Here is a 16,687-nt window from a genome sequence, read left to right as displayed (position 1 = left end):
TAAAAATTGTAGAAAAAGTTTGTGACCTAACATTTTCTATCAACATCTCCACAGAGAACTGTGAAGTGCTGGAAGAAATCATAAATATCACAAATAGGACAACTTAGTAATACTTTGAAAAATTACTACTAAGAAAGCATAATAGATGCTTTTTTCAGTTTACCTACTTAAGACAACAGTGGCATCCAGTGGCCAAACATTAACGTGTTTACGTTTCCTGTTGTTCATACATAGTTACTGTATCATGTTCTTCTATTTTTCTATTTCCTTGTTTGATTTACATAAAAGTGAGACATTTCTGTGCTGTTGAGCAGTCATAAATGACCATTTTATGACCAAAACTTGGAGCTTAGCACACACAAATCTATTGGATTGACAAGTAATAAGGTAGTAACAATTTGTTTCTCCTCCCATTTTCACGTTCTCAATTTACTGCTGATAGTAAATTATGTCTGATAATTTTTTTAATCAGAGACATAAAATCTGAACAGAGAATTAAAAATAACAAGTACAAATCACCAATAATTTGTTGAAATAGTGGAGATAAAGGTTCAGTTGGGATGAAGACATACAACTGTCAAATACTTTCAACACCCGCCTACGAAAATCTGACTGGCATCATGCTGTGCTCCACCTAGAGTACGGTCATGTAATTGTAAAGTATTTTGTCTCCAAAGGTCCATCTTACAGCATACCAAAAAATCAAAAAATTGAACAAGATTATTTTAATAAGCTTTTATAAATATGGAAACACGTTACAGCACTCTGAAGGGATGAAATTCCTTCCACTCTAAATGATCCCATGCCATGTTCAAGATTTATGCAGTGGAGGTAAAACTCAGACCTGAATGCATACAAACAGCTGCAATTCCAGTCAATAAACCCTTTCTGGTTCAATACTTAATAGATGGAAAAAGTAATCTTGAACTATTTTCTATATTTATTCATTTTTAAAAGAAAATACCTCTGTTTGCTTCCCACTTCTCTTAAGTAACATCTAATGTCTGAAATCTCACTAAGTTCCAACAAAACAGTTTTTCCTCTGTTAATTTAGGACCAAATTACCACTAAGTATATTCTCTGATATGGTCAGATTACTGTTTCAGTCAAATGCTAATTTGTCTTTCCTTCTAGTCCCTGCAGTCTGTGATTCAAATTTTCCATATAGCAAAGCTGATTTTTCTTCCTGGGAAGCAAGGAACAATACTGCTAATTTTCACTTGATTTGGAGCCTCTCTGGAGGCAGTCTGAGCTGCTGTATCCACCAAGTGCTCTGAAGACCAGTAGCCATGGCTTTTAGAATCAGTTCTCCACACTGCTGGGGCTGCAAGAGCTGAGAGTGCTTAAAGAGCAAGTCCCAAAGTTTTGGGACTGCAGTGATTTCAGACAAGTGGGTTGCAAAACTTCTTCATGGCCTATGCGTATCAACAAGAACATGATATAAATCTCTTTGAATAAGAACTTGGAGACAGGATATATGCAGAGATGGACCCTTCCAAGTCACTACTGGTGTTTTTCAAGAGTATGACTGAGATAGACATTGAGCACCATCTTCTAGATGTTTACCCCAACAAACTTTTTCTTAACATTTCCAAAAAATTTCCAGACATTAGGTGTCAAGGCTCTAAAAATATATATACATGCAATAGCTCATCTTTTCAGAGATACTACACATCTGATATGAGATATTATTATTACTAGTATTATTAGTATTAGCAATAGAGATAGGCTCAGCTATATATGTTCAACACATATAAGGACTCACAAGGAAATACTAAAATAAAAGATAACAAGAAATCAAAAAAACCCAGTAAGTTACAAGGCTGTGTTTTGATAGAATCATTATAAAAGAGACAATCTGTGAAATTAGTAATCTAAAAGCTGCTTTTTAAAGGAGGAATCTATGAAGAAGAACCATAAAAGCCTTGTGCTATATGGGAGAGGATTCAAATGTAATGATGTGCAACATTCATTTTTAGACACAACACATTCTCCAGAGACATATCTTGTATTTCATAACACATCAAACACCAAATCTCTGACCTGCAAATAAAATTTTGATTCTTTAAATCACCCAGCACAACCATTTCAGAATTCATCAGTCCAAATCAAAACCTTCCTAAGACACATTTGTAAATACAGGTTTTCAAACAAGGAATTCCATGTTTTGTTGTTTTTAAATAAGAATCTTCTCTAGAACCAGTATACATCTTGATAGCAGAGGCTGTTCAACTTTTGAGGGAGGGAGGCAGGAAATAGAAGGCAGGTCTGCAATACATTTTTAATAACCTTTTTTCTGCTGCCCTAATTTTATTATTTTAAGTTTATAAGTATGGCGTATGTCATAAGGGTGGTGATGAAGAACAGTCAACCTTCCATATTTTTCAAGGGTTAACATAAAAGATATATTTACATAAGTGTGTATAAGTCCCTTTATCCCCTACAAATTTTATTCAGCCTTCCAGAAGTACTCATTTCATATTTGTAAGCACATTTTAGATTACTAATTAAATGCACATGGACTATGTACTTCAGCATACAATTTCCCACCTCTTGAATCTCATGTATTGCTAACTGATCCACTAGCATTTTTCGTCGTCTCTTTGCTCGTTGCTCTCTAGCAAATGTATCTTCCTGTACACGTTTTTGAATTTTCCTTAAATATTCATCATCTGAATAAATATTTAACAGCTCAGTTCTCGTCTCCAGTATAGTTTCTAGACTTGCTTCTTGAGACTTCTGTGTTTGCAATAATTCTTGCATATCACTGATTGAAAAAAAGAAAGATTGGAATTAGCATTCTTAAGGGTCTTTTCACACAGATGCCTGAATAGTTATGTGCAAATGTACACCATCACTCTCTGGGCTCTGTGGCTACTTCCTGACAAGGTCCACTAGGTCCAGAGGAAGTTTTCAGCGCTGACTTGGGCCAACTAATCATTCATTTCTTTGTCAATACGAAGCCAAATTCCACAGAAACGGGAAATTAGGATGGCTCAATGAATGCCAAAGAAAGTTGGGTTGCTCCTCAATATGGCCATACACTCTGAGTAGGTTTGCAGTTATTAATCACAGGTTTACCCACAGAAATATCCACAGCAGTATGCAAGAGTGTTACATCTTCTGAGTAGGGCATGCATATCACCAGGGGTGGCAGAATGAAAATTACTTGCAATTATTCAACAAATAAATCAACATACAGATAAGTTTCAGGATAAAAGTTACTTCTTTTCCCTTTGAAATGTGTTACTGTGTATGCAAATTCACAACCATTCCTATCTTGCTGAAAAGGTAACTGACCTTACAGACCCAATGACTGAAATGAACAGAGAAAAGATGCATTTTGAGCCTTTCCTTGCTGCACACATGGCAAAAAGTAGTGAAGGAAGATTAAGCTCTCCCTACTAACTAAAGATAACTTCAAGACACTGCAACTGTGTTGAACCTGAAATCAGTGCTAGTGTCGCATTCATTCAAAGGATATCACAGTTTGAACTAAATGAAACATTATTCTGTCTTTAAATAGCTGTCATCATAGCAGACACCTGACAGATCCTGCCTATTCTTAAAAAAATTAGTATCCAAATGTTACCTGTCAGTCACACAGCCATGTAGTGCAGAGACATTTCCTGTCATAGACTTCTCAAACTTATCTATCTCCTTGTATACGTTCTGAAAAAGTAACACAGAATTTTATGTTTCCTTTCTCTTCACAAAGCAACATAAAGAAGGTTCAACAGAACAAGTACTAGGGAATTATTTTATGTCATGTTAAGACAACAGAAATGCTTACACTGAAAATATTTTAAGCATCAGCTACACCAAGAATAAAGGCAAGATGATTTCCATCTTTCACCTTTCACTTCCTTCCCCTCTTCGCTTTTCTAGCTACACCTACTTCTACCAGCCAGAAAATCCTAGAATTTTGCAGCTGTTCTTTCTGCAGGATAATTCTGATGTTGCATAGGACTCTAGCAGAGTATGTAATTCTCACCATATGGGGATTTGAAACAAGATACTCTGAAATATGATCTCATTTAGTAACTTGAATGTATCCCTATTAGTTATTCAAGTAACTGTCTTACTATAGGTTACCAAACTTTAGACCTGTTACTGTTGCCCAGTTGTAAAAAGCAATAATAGCTGCACCTCTAATGACAATACAATCCATGAACTTGAATTACAATCCATGAATTTTTTGGTACTAGATAATGCAGAATTTTTTTTTAATTGCTGCATCTCTCTTGGTTTAAGGTTATTGTCAATTTCAGCTGTTACTAGCATTTAATAAGCAGATAGTTTTAAAGTGTTATAGAACAGTTCAAACATTATGGTGCAAAATGTTATCATGCACAAATCAAAATGGAATGTTAATGTTTTTATTTAATGTATTCTTGCTAGTAGACTCATAGCTACTCTCAGCAATCAAATTACTACCTATCTATTTCTCCTACATCAAAACAATTGATTTCTCTTACATCAAAACAATTCTTACTTATAAAAACCTGCAAAATCATAATTGTGTAAATACTCAGCCCAAGTTTCACTAGTTGAATTTATATCATTTTGACAGTCACCAGCTTTTGAATGCTGCAAGTACTGTATTTTTAACCATAAATGTTCCCAGAAATTGTGGTGTTTGAGTTAATGTAATTAGCATTAAACAGTATAGATGATAATTACCTCTGCTTCCCTTTTCTTCTTTAAGATTTTTTTGGCTTCAAAAGATTTTATGGTGGGTCTTGATGGTTGTTTTTGAATCTGTATAGCAGCTGTTTGAATCCTGGCCATTATTTCATTTTGTCTCTTTCCTATGTAATGCTGATATGAAGCAAATACAATTAAGCCAAAAATTATCTTCCGGGAAGAAATTAGAAGAGATTATCAGGCTCCAGACTTGAGCAGATGAGCAGCGCTTTACAGACTTTTAAGGGCTTTCATTGAATTCTAGTTCTAGTAAGGTACCTGTTTCAGGTCTGAATATAGCACAGAAAATGAGAATACCAGTTTCCTGGTACAGAAACTGAGAATACCATTAGGTAACACATTAGGTAACACTAGCACAGATGATCAAGAAGTAACAAACATATAATTACAGTCATTTAAAGTGCACCAGACATGCAGGCAGGTAAAGGTGGAATAAAGAAGAAAAAAACAGTTTTTATACAAAGAAGTCAAAGATAGTTAAAAATATATAATGCATCCCTTCATTAGCCACATAAAATATATATCAAATTAGTCAATAACTTCATCAGTGTGGTTCAATACCCTGATACCTGGCCATTTCCTCTACATAAACTATAAACTCTGCTTTGGATGAGTGTTCCCATGTCTAAAGTAATGTCTTCTTCCTTTCTTACATCATCAGAGTAGCTACACAGAAGTACAAGATGTTTTGAGGCCAAACCCACTACAGATGCTCTTCTCCTGTCATTTTCCTGCTTTTGTGCAATGCTCCATCTTTTCTTCACAAAAGAAGAATTACACAATGTCCTTTACAAGGACATCTCAAATGCATACAAGTTGTGATATGTACACTTTGTCTTCAAATCTATAAATATTTTCCATGCTTGACAATATGCAAATACTCTCAACATAAAGTGATTTTTAAATAGGAAGATTTTTAAGGTCTCATAAGAGTACATTGGCTTTATTTCTCTGCACACCTTTTTTTGTTCTATATACACGAACATGTAGCACAGAATCAGGAAGCCTTCACACTGGTTTTAATTAATTCATTAAACACATAACCTTCAGAAAATACTTCATCAGAAGTCTACAAAAATAACTAGTCACGTTTTCAGTGTCTTGGGCTCTTTGCTCTTCTTGGAGGTTCTGAGCTCTCAGCTGCTCTGCAACATGCACACAAGCTCTCTTATCTGTTAGCATCTTGGATTTTGTTTCATTCTGATGTGGCACTACAGTTTTCAAATGTTAAACATCCAGCAGTGAAGAGTAAGAAAACAGCAGTAAACATATTAAGATATGGTAATTTTGAGACCATTCCTTCAAACTGTGTTCTTCTGTGTTAATGTACCCAGAAAAACATACAAACATGTTCAAACTGAAAATCAGGACCAGCTCTGTAGAAAAGAGCTTAGAGATCTGAACTTGAACGATGCCAAACTTCGTTTAGTTGACAGAAAAGGACACCTCATTGCTCTGTACAGCTGCCTCTGGAGGGGAAGTGCAGAGGGAGGCACTGTACTCTTGTCCCTGGTATCCAGTAAGAGGACACGTGGAATAGAATCATAGAATGGTTTGGGTTGGAAGGGACTTTAAAGATCACCTAGTTCCAAGCCTCCTGCTCTGGGCAGGGACAGCTTCAACAAGATCAGGTTATTTAGAGTCCCATCCAGCCTGGCCTTTAACGTTTCCAGGGATGGGTCATCCACAACTTTTCTGGGCAACCTGCCAGTGCCTCACCACCCTCACAGTAAAGAGTTTTTCCTAATGTCTAGTCTACTAGTTACTACTACTACTACTACCACCACCTATTTTCTTCCAGTATGAAGGCAGTCCCCCATTTCCTGCTATTCCATGCCCCCATAAAAAGTCTTTCTGCATCTTTCTTGTAGGCTCCTTTCAGTTATGTCAGGTACTGGAAGGCAGCAATTAGGTCACCCTGAAGCCTTCTTTTTTCCAGGCTGAACAATCCTGATTGTCTCAGCTTTTCCTCACAGCAGAGCTGCTCCATCCGTTTGATCATATTGGTGCCTCCTCTGGGCTCACCCCAGCAGGTCCCTGTCCTTCCTGTGCTGGGAGCCCAGGGTGGATGCAGTGCTCCAGGTGGGTCTCAGCAGAGCAGAGCAGAGGGGCAGAATCCCCTCCCTGCCCTGCTGCCCACGGGGCTCTGGATGCAGCCCAGGACACGTTTGGCTCTCTGGGCTGTGAGTGCCATGGCTGGGCCATGTGCAGCCTCTCACCCACAGCACCCCCAAGCCCTTCTGGGCAGGGCTGCTCTGGGGCTGTTCATGCCCAGCCTGTGCTGATACCAGGGGCTGTTCCTACTCAGGTGCAGCACCACCACTTGGTCTTTGTAAATCTCATCATGTTTCCATGGGCCCACTTCATGAGCCTGTCCCCCAGTTCCCATCCTCCTGTCCCTCCCCTCAAGAGGTTGTGGCCTGAGAAGTGAAGAATGAGGCAGAAAAAGTTGAGTATCTCTGCCTTCTCATCTTCTTGTTGTTACCAGTTTCCAGCATTGTTTATCGACCTTCCTTTCTGCCTAACATACCTGTAGAGTCTCTTCCTGTTAATTTTTGGTTTTGTTTTTTGTATTTACTTGCTTCCCAAGTTCAGTTCCAGCTTTGCCTTGGCCTTCATCCCTCCATCCCTACAATGATACTTTATCTCTATACTCTTACCAGCTCACTGCCCCAGCTTCAGCTGCCTGTGTGTTTGTTTTCCCAGCAGTTCCCTAACTCTGGGAACCCATGCAACTCTCTTGTCTTCCTTGCCTGATTTCTTGCTCCTGGGGATTGCTAGCTCTTGCTCACTATGGAATAATTCCTTCAAGATCTGCCACCTCTATTCTCCTCCCCTATCCCTGAGGGCAGCCTCTCAGGTGATCCATCTCCCTAAAGAGCTGGAAGTCTGCTTTCCTGAAGTTCAGGGATCTACCTTGACTCCTTATCTGATACCTCCGGACTAAAAGACCATCAACCCAAGCTCCAACACCATCACTGCAGCCCAGGCTGTCTCCAGTCTTGATGTCCCAAATAACTTTTTTGTATTGGTGACCATCAGATCCAATATCACATCCCCTCTGGTAGGGCTGTCTATTACCTGACTCAAGAAGTTATCCTCCATTCCACGAGTTTCCTGGATTGCCTTGAGCTACTTTCCCAGCAGATGCTGGGGAGGTTGAAGACCCTCAGCAGGACAAGAGCCTGCAAGCAATATGTCTCCTGTAGCTGGAGCAAGACTTTGTCAAATAGGCCTGCCTTAGTCAGGAAGACTGTAGTAAACACCAACCACAGGGCTCCATTTTTTGCTTTGGGCTCTGATTCTTATCCAAGAATCAGAGGCTTTCAGCCTGCTCATGTCTATCCCTCAGAGACAACTCTTCACATCCAATCCACCTCTTGATATAGAGGGCAAGCCCTCAGCCTCTTGTACCCCTCCAGTCGTTTCTGAACAGCCCACAGCCATCCAGAGCCATACTTCAGTCTCAGGATTTGTCCCACGCTGCAGCAGGGGAAGTAAAGAAGCATTTCTTTACTGAAAGTCTCCAGCTTCGTAGATATTCAAAATCACACTGAACAAGGTCCTGAGGGACCTGCTATAGCTGGCTTTGCTTGGAGCAGGGGGGATAAACTGAGGCTCTTTCCAACCTTTATTCCTCTTTCTATTTCTCAACCTCCCTATTATATGATTCAAATGTCTGATTCAAATTCTGAACTTATCTAAAGACAGAACCTACTCTCAGTTGCTCAATTCCTTAAAGCTATCCTTCTACAGGTGAAGTGATATGTTGACTTTTCGGTACTATCTTTGCACTTGTTGGTAAACTTCTGCTTGAAGGTTATTTTTCAGAAATAGTGCCAGAAAAAAAAAAAAAAGTGAAATTTGTCCCAGCTGAATTTAATTCATGATATATACCTTCTTAAAAGCTCCTCATCCTGATAACAAATAATGGTCTGGATATACTGAATATTACTACTGAAAACAAGAAGGAAGTCTTTAACAGAACCAACCACATCAACACTGACTTCCTCTTAGATGTTCTCTTTTCCCTTTATTTTTCTCTCTTTGTATTTCTCAGCATATGGTTGCTGCAGAATGGAGTGCAGTACAAATACACGAAGAGACATGCAACAGAATGAATCAAACCACTGTGGCACAGTGCTGAACACAGTTATAAATAGGTTTCCTGGAGGGGAAATTAGTCTGAGCTGATACCTAGACTGCAATGCAGTCTGCAATCTGTACTCATTAAACAAATAAAAACGCAGCTGCTGAACTACTACTAGCTTTTACTATAATATTTTAAGTCTGTAGAAAGCTTGAAAATAGAGCAGGTAACACAGAAGGAACCAAAACAAAGAAACACAGAACACAAAAGATCAATATCCTATTGAGCTCCTGATAAGCTGTGCAAACCCATTGTATAAGACATAGCAAAGAACTGCTTCTTTTCCTTATAAGTACTGGGTTTTGAATAGGAGATTTCCAAAGTAAAGAGGGAAAGCACATAACATGCTTGAAAGGTACATGTAAATATGCTATCTTTTTGTATTTATACAAAACAGACATAGTTACTTACCTCTTGATTTCTACTTCCAGTAGATGTAAGCTTTGCAGTTGCTGCAGGTCTCATTGCTCCCACGGCTACTCCAGTGAGCTTTGCCTTCCTCTTTTTTTCTAAAGCAATATACAGTTCATATAAAAGCTTTGTTGCAGCCCCATGCTGTCTTGTCATGATGTCTTGGGCCATATTCTCATTAAATTGCACACCAAGGAGGTGAAGTGTGGGTTCCAGGCGAGAAAAATTGTTAATTTTTGCATCTGCACCTCTGTATGATTAAAAACAACAACAAAAAACCCCAGAACTTAAACTTATTTTCGATTCCAACTTGCTGCATTAAGCATGGTCATGACACTTATCTCATACCAAGACAGAAGCAGAAAAAAACAACCCACAGAGGATTTTCTTAAATAATGTGATACACACTTTGGCTTGAGTTTTGTACTGCACTGATTAGTATGCAGTTATAACTTTTTGAAAAGACAAAGACTACATTGGATTATATAAATTCTAATATGTGTGCGCACAAAGTATATCTAATAACAAAAGCTAATCTGCAATTGCAGCTAATGCTATACCATCCACAAAACACACAAGGAGTTTGAATGAAGTTTCTTATATAAGCTGTATCAATCCCTCAAACTGTCACCAGTTAAAACATAAGAAATTACAAAAAAAAAGTGTCTTATCAACTAACCTTTACAACTTATTTTTTCTCCAAGAAAAACAAAGATTAAAGCAGTGCTGAAAACGAAATCTGTGTTCTAAATGCGAAATTTACATTTGAAACTAAGATAGTGGCTTGCAGGCTAGTATTTTTTTTTATATGTAGGTTCAAGATCCACAGATATACAGGCAAAACCAAGTAGCAATAAATTGTCAGTTTATAACAACGAGCATATCAAATTTCATCTGACATATCCATAACTTCAGTCTGAGTCAGAAGATCATGCTTTCTATACTGCTCTATTGCTTGAGTCCACAATAGTTCTTTCACATGGAACAACCAGATTTTGAGGTCAGCCAAGATCCAGCATAATTCTACAGAAATGCCTGATTTTAACTGAAGACCTTCTGGTACCACAGTATTCATATTATTTCTAGATTAAACTGTCCAGGAGCTCATTATTCTCACTGTAACAATCCATGCTTTATTTCTTACACACTGACCTGAAGCTTACAAGTATCGAGCATTTTTCTGACATTGATTCAAGGTTAAGACGAGCCCTCTTGCCAGAAATCATCTGACATGCACTGAGAAGCTCTTAACTTTTTATTCTGTAAGGCTGACTGGCTTGTTCATCTCTACTTCTCCCGCCTTGCACTCCCTGAAGAGAAGAGCAGCAGTTGCAGTCTCATGGTCCTAAGGACTCCCCCCCATCACCACAAACTTTCAAAGATTATTGAGAGTGGCCTAGCAATGACATCGGCCAGGTCACACGGCCTGGGTGAGTATGTGCCATCAGATCCCATGGACTTGCACATTTCCAATTTACTTAAATGTTCCTTAAACTGTTCCTTCTCCATGGTTAAATCCCTCTTCCTACAGACTTTCCTGTATGTCTCCAGGCTTTGTCTTTTAGGCCCTGAGACACACAGGAAAGTCTGTAGGAAGAGGGATTTAGTCTTTTGCATGTCCCAGCAGGCCCACATTATCCCCAGCCTTCCTTTTGCTGTGAACATACCTGTAAAAGCCCTTCTTGTTGCCCTTCTGTCTAGATATAAGACAAGACCTTTTTTCTATGAGGGCAATCATGTATAAAATACATACAAATTTAATATTGAAATAAATTGTCTGGAGAGGTAGTGTAGTCTTCATCCTTAGAGGTTTTCCAGATCACAGAGGGTAAACACCTAGTGCAGACCTTCCTGTTAGTTTCAAGGACTGTTAGTTTCAAGTTTCTGAGTGTGAGTTTTATTTAGTAGACTAAGATAGAGAGGGCATTAAACATCTCAGCCTCAGCATGGCAGATACTCATTTGAGAATCTGAGAGGGAAGCAGATGAATGAAGCCATACTCTGCCATCTTTTTGATGCAGGAAAACAACTAAGAATGACTACTACAGAGGCAGGTAGATCTTCCTGCTCTCTCACACAGAGGGCAGCTTCTCTTCATCCCCACCCTCCCAGCCTGTCCATCCTTAAGAGCCTGTATCAAGCCATGGCAGCACACCAGTCCTGGGACCTATCCCACTGCCCTTCTGTGCTTGCAATGATTACCCAGCAACTGCTCACAGGCCTCTAATTTCTTCTGTTTGATTGCCACACTGCATGCATTACTATATAGGCATTTCACAGAAACAGTCAGTTGAGTGATTTAAAAAAAATGTAGAGTAATTTAGAAAAGGTGTGAATGCTTTTCCCATAATCCTGTCTTCTTAGCACGTCCTTAATTGCATGCATACATTAGGGTGAGCAGCCTTCTGCACTGTTTTGCTGCTCTTATTCACATCAACTTCCTCTTGCTTGCCAGTCTAAGCCAGCACTTCCTCTCTTGTTTGAAACTAAACCACTTTGTCAATACTCACTCCTAGTTTAAAGCTATCCTTGCCCATTTTGCCAGGCTGTTGGCAATGTGTTCCTTGTCCAACTTGGATAGGTGGATCCCGTCTCTTCCTAGCAGTCTTCCCTCTCAAAAGAGGATCCTATGACTAGGAAAAGCAAATCCCTGTGGTGGACAGCAGCTGCACAACCACTTGTTAACCTGTGGAACCTATCCACTCATTAAGCCCATGCATCAGCAGAAGTGAGGAAAATAAATACTTGGACTCTCATGCTTTTGCCTCCAGGTCTCTGGCAGTATCCTTGGTGTCCACAGAGAGGAATAGCAGGGAGGAATAATAGAGGAATATTAGTGCAAGGGCTGGACAAATCTCTGCAGCTCTGGACTAAACCTTTGGCATGCAGCAAACCTCCCTGGCTGGCACGTGACATCAGCTGATGGCACTTCCATCTCCTGCAGGAGAAAGTATCCCACTGCTATTCCCACCTGCTCTTCCTAGTGCTCTGGGGTGGTTTAACTTCATCTGCTCAGACATTTTGTCACACAGTGCCACCAGCACTCACCTGCTACTACTGCAATGAACCTGTTCTGCAGCTGTGGTTCAGCAGGAGGAACAGACACCTTCCTTTTCCTCACAGAAGTTTGAGACAGGGAGAATTGACTCCTTTCATTAGAGAGAAATTCGAGTTGAGGGCCTTGACACTGAGTAGTTGTTCCAGTGGATTATGAGTACCATGCCCTGTCATGCATCCTCATCTTTGCTGAGGACACATAAACCATCTCCACAGAATTTCCAGTCACTTCTTGCACCTGCTGAAGAGCATCTTCACTAAATGCACCTCTCTAATCACCTGGAGACAAGAGCTCAAAGCACCCTTTTACTAGGAAGAATTGAGAAAACTTGTGAGAAGATGCTAGAGCTTACTAGAAGGAATAAAAGCCTCCTGAAGCTATTTTTCCCAGCAACAGCAGGCACTCTAAGAATTACCTGGGGTTTTCTAATGATCCCAGAAATTCCTAAGAAATCTGAAAGTCCTAGAAACAGAGTTCAAGAACAGCTGTGTGAAACCATTTTTTGTTGGCTGCCTTTATTACCTCCTCTCCTACAATTTGGTGGGACTTGGGATAAGAAAGGGTGTGACTACACTAGAAGTTCAAAGAACATAAAAGCAGAGGTTCAGAAGAAACAGGAAGATTTTGTACAGCCTGGAACTCTTGATGTACATGTGTACCATGGTCTGGCAAAACACAGCATAAGCCAGCCTCATGAATTGCATCATCAATGTATAAAAGCTCACAGATCTGCACAAGATTTTTCAACTTCCCATTTTACAGTTCTTCTTGACTATAGACATTACAGCAGATTACTTGTAAACTTATAAATTCTTATATGATCTTCTGCCAGAGCTACACTCAAAGCCTCAGAACATTTCTCCAACCTTTTCATTTTAGTGACAATGTTATGGTTACCACCACAACACAACACAACACTGTATTCCTTACTCTACACAGATCATGGGCAGAGTTCCACTTTTCTCAGTCTTAAGGACATCCTTGAAAGGCTTTTTGAACCACTGGTTTAACCTGGTGTTTTTGTAGTTACAATTAAAATGCGTAATTTTCTTGAAGAAGTATGATCAATCTCTCTGGAAATATGAAATCAATTCATGCCTCAAACATACTTAGCATTTGAATTACTGAAAAATATTTTAAATCCCAATAAATTCTACAGTGCATTAGCAAATCTCAGCTAAGGAAATACATATTTTGTCTACTTTATGTAAGAGACTTGTTACTTTATACAGGAGACCAAATATTATTCATATGTACTAACCTGTTCTGTGAAAATTGTTTAAAGTCATCCTGAAGACCATATTTGTGTAGAAGTTCTCCTAGGAGGTAGCCAGTAGAAAATTCTTCTGGAAATGATCCCGGAACTAAGTTTGGAGGTTTCGTGATTGTTTGGAGTGTTTTAGACAAAATAATTAAAAGAATCCAAATATTAATTTTAATAAAACTTGTTATCGTGTTTATAACAAAATTAAATCCAAAGTTTAAATAATTCAAAGAAATTTTAGGAGATTGATCTAACAGTAATAGCTTTCAAATCACAAATAAATATACTTTCTGTGTAGTTGTTTTGCAACATCAGCTTTACATAGTCATTTCCAATTTTCAGTGTTAAAATGCAAACATCAGCATAATTGCCACTGAGATTGTGAAAATATATATAAGCTATAATTACTAGATTTTCCACACAAAATTCAGATGAAAAGAAAAAGAAACTAGCTCTAATGTGCTCCTCTTCATTCAATCACAGAATCACAGAATACAGTGAGTTGGAAGGGACCCATTAGAATTGGGTCTAACTCTTGGCCCTTCACAGCAAGCAAACACCATGTGCCTGAGAGCACTTTCCAGACACTTCTTGAGCTCTGTCAGGCTGGAGCCGTGACTGACCACTGCCCTGGGGAGCCTGTTCCAGTGCCCAGCCACCCTCTGGGGAAGGACCTTTTCCTAATATTTAACCTAAAACCTCCCCTGCCACAATTTCAGGCCATTCCCTCAGTTCCTGTCACTGTCACCCCAGAGCTGAGTTCAGTGCCTGCCCCTCCTCTTCCCTCATGAGGGAGTTGTAGCTGCAGTGAGGTCTCCCCTCAGTCTCCTCTTGTCCAGACTGAACAAAGCAAGTGATCTTGGCCACTCCTTGCATGGTTTTCTATCCAGACCCTTCACCATCCTCACTGCCCTCCTTTGGACACTCTAATAGTTTCATGTCTTTCTTACCCTGTAGCACCCAAAGCTGCCCCCAGCACTCGAGGTGAGGCTGCCCCAGTGCAGAGCAGAGCAGGACAATCCCCTCCCTTGCCTGGCTGGTGATGCTGGGCCTGATGCCCCCAGGACAGGGTTGGCCCTCCTGGCTGCCAGGGCACTGCTGGCTCGTGTTCAGCTCACCACTGACCAGGAGCCCCAGGTCCCTTTCCATGGCTTTGCTTTCCATGGCAGTGCTTTCCCAGCATCTCCTTCCCCAGTCTATACACACAATCAGGCTTGCCTCATCCCTGATGCAGAATGTGGCACCTTATTAAACTTCATACAATTGGTGATTGCCTATCTCTCTAATTTTTCTGAGGCTTTTGTTCCTTCCTTGCAGAACAAATGCTTTTCCAATGCCAGCACAACAGCAGCCATTCAAAACAAAGCACTACTTTCCAAACATATTACACTAATTTTTATTCTCTAGAGTCCTTATTAGCACTTTAAGTTTGAGCACATTCCATCTCTTGAGAGCACCCCCTCCCTTGAGGAGAATTAACTTCAGCTTGAAAATTTTCAGGCATTGGAATATATTGTCCAGGAAGGTGAAGGAGGTGTACAGGAGGTGTGTGGATCTGGCGCTGGGTGATGTGGTTTGGTGGCTCAGGGGTTACAGGGGCACTGCTGGGTGCGTGGTTGGACTGGGTGGTCCTGAAGGTCTTCTCACGGATCTATGATCCTGTAATCCTCGCCTTTCACACGAAGACTAAAACTGTACCTGCGGAGGCACGTGGCGGCGGGAAGGGGGCAGGCTCCTCAGGGGGGTGGCCGCGGGGGCACCGCTGGCACGACGGCCCGACCCTGACCCCGCTGACCCTCCACTGCTCCCGCGGCCAGGCTCTGCCCGTCCCCGCGCAGCGGGACCCCACTCACCGATGCGCCGGGAGAGCTTCACGTCCCGGTTGAGCCACTCGCACAGGATCTGGGACATGGCCTGAGGCGCCCGCGGCCGCCGCCGCCGCCACCCGGCTCCGCGTCCCGTTGCCGCGGCGACCGCGGGCGGTGCCTGGGCGGCGGAGGCGGGGCGCGCGGCGGCGCGGGTGCGCAGGCGCGGCGGGAGGGCGGGCGCGCGGGAGTCCCCGGGTTCGGAGCAAGGTGGGCGCGCGGCGGGGCGGGGCGGTCCCGGGGGAGGCGCTGGGCGGGCGGGGGCTGAGGCGGGGTTGGCGCGACGGGGCCGGGCCCGGCTGAGCCCGGCGCAGCGGGAGGCGCTGCGGGGTGGTGCGAGCTCTGCCCGCTGCCTCGGAGTCCTACGGGGCTGCCGGCGGGGAGCTGCCCGCTCCGGCTGCGCCTTCCACTTGTGTTTGTTTAAACAGCAACTTCCCCGTTCCGCCCCGAGCCCCGTGTTTGCTCGTGAGCTGGTGCAGGGCAGGGATCGAAAGGCTGGGAGTCAGGAGGAGTGTCTTCGCGGGAGGGGTGATGAGGCGCTGGAATGGGCTGCCTAGGGAAGTGGTGGATCACCGTCCCTGGAGGTGTCCAAGGAAGGAAAGACTGGACGTGGCACTCAGTGCTGTGGTCTGGTGGTGCTGGCTCACAGGTTGCACTAGCTCAGCCTCAGAGATCTTTTTCGACCTGATTGATTCTTGTGTTTCTGCCAAGCGCAGCCTGTCGGGAGAAGGGGAATTAATCCAGGGTGATTTTCCCAAATCCATTCTCATAAGAGCACACGCTGTTACTGTGCTGGCGCCGTGAGGGACGGGGGCGGGAGAGCCGAGAGCAGCCCTGGCAGCCCGGGGCGCGCCGCACATGCAGGGCGGTGCGGGTCCCTGTGCCAGACAGCTGCTCGGGCGGGAGCCCCGCCGAGACTGACTGCGCTCAGCCCTTGTTTGCATTAAGTCATCTTTGCTTTAGAATCACACCGAAACAGCCATGCACTGGTTCCAGTGCTCCTAGTTGAAGCGTGTGTAATAAAACGCCAGAGGAACGGGGAAGAGAGCTGCGTCTGGAAAATGCACTGCACGTAGTGGGTATTTAAATTGGCCATTTTTTTTTTTTTCCTTGGAAAAGTTATTTTATCAATACGGAATTGTGAAAGAATGTTTCTGCTACAAAAGGGCAGGACAAAGTGATCTAGTGGCTAATGACAGACAACAAGCTAATGATAATTTTCAAAATTGTCA

The 16,687-nt window shown here is 42.0% G+C and overlaps 1 protein-coding gene across 1 annotated transcript in view; it reads right to left on the bottom strand.

Moving 5' to 3' along the window:
* Positions 1-15,514, bottom strand: part of SPEF2 (sperm flagellar 2) — a 74,543-nt gene extending 59,029 nt beyond the window's left edge. The window contains exons 1-6 of the mRNA XM_036403644.2: positions 15,444-15,514; positions 13,588-13,690; positions 9,269-9,518; positions 4,684-4,821; positions 3,593-3,672; positions 2,551-2,767 (exon numbers count right to left, since the gene is read on the bottom strand). Coding sequence (XP_036259537.1) covers positions 2,551-2,767; positions 3,593-3,672; positions 4,684-4,821; positions 9,269-9,518; positions 13,588-13,690; positions 15,444-15,501 — 846 coding nt within the window. The 5' untranslated portion in view covers positions 15,502-15,514. The remainder of the gene's footprint in view (positions 1-2,550; positions 2,768-3,592; positions 3,673-4,683; positions 4,822-9,268; positions 9,519-13,587; positions 13,691-15,443) is intronic.
* Positions 15,515-16,687: the final 1,173 nt, after the last annotated feature.

Source organism: Molothrus ater, chromosome Z (assembly GCF_012460135.2).
Source record: "Molothrus ater isolate BHLD 08-10-18 breed brown headed cowbird chromosome Z, BPBGC_Mater_1.1, whole genome shotgun sequence".
NCBI classification, from domain to species: Eukaryota; Metazoa; Chordata; class Aves; order Passeriformes; family Icteridae; genus Molothrus; species Molothrus ater.
This window is presented reverse-complemented; position numbering and strand designations above follow the sequence as displayed.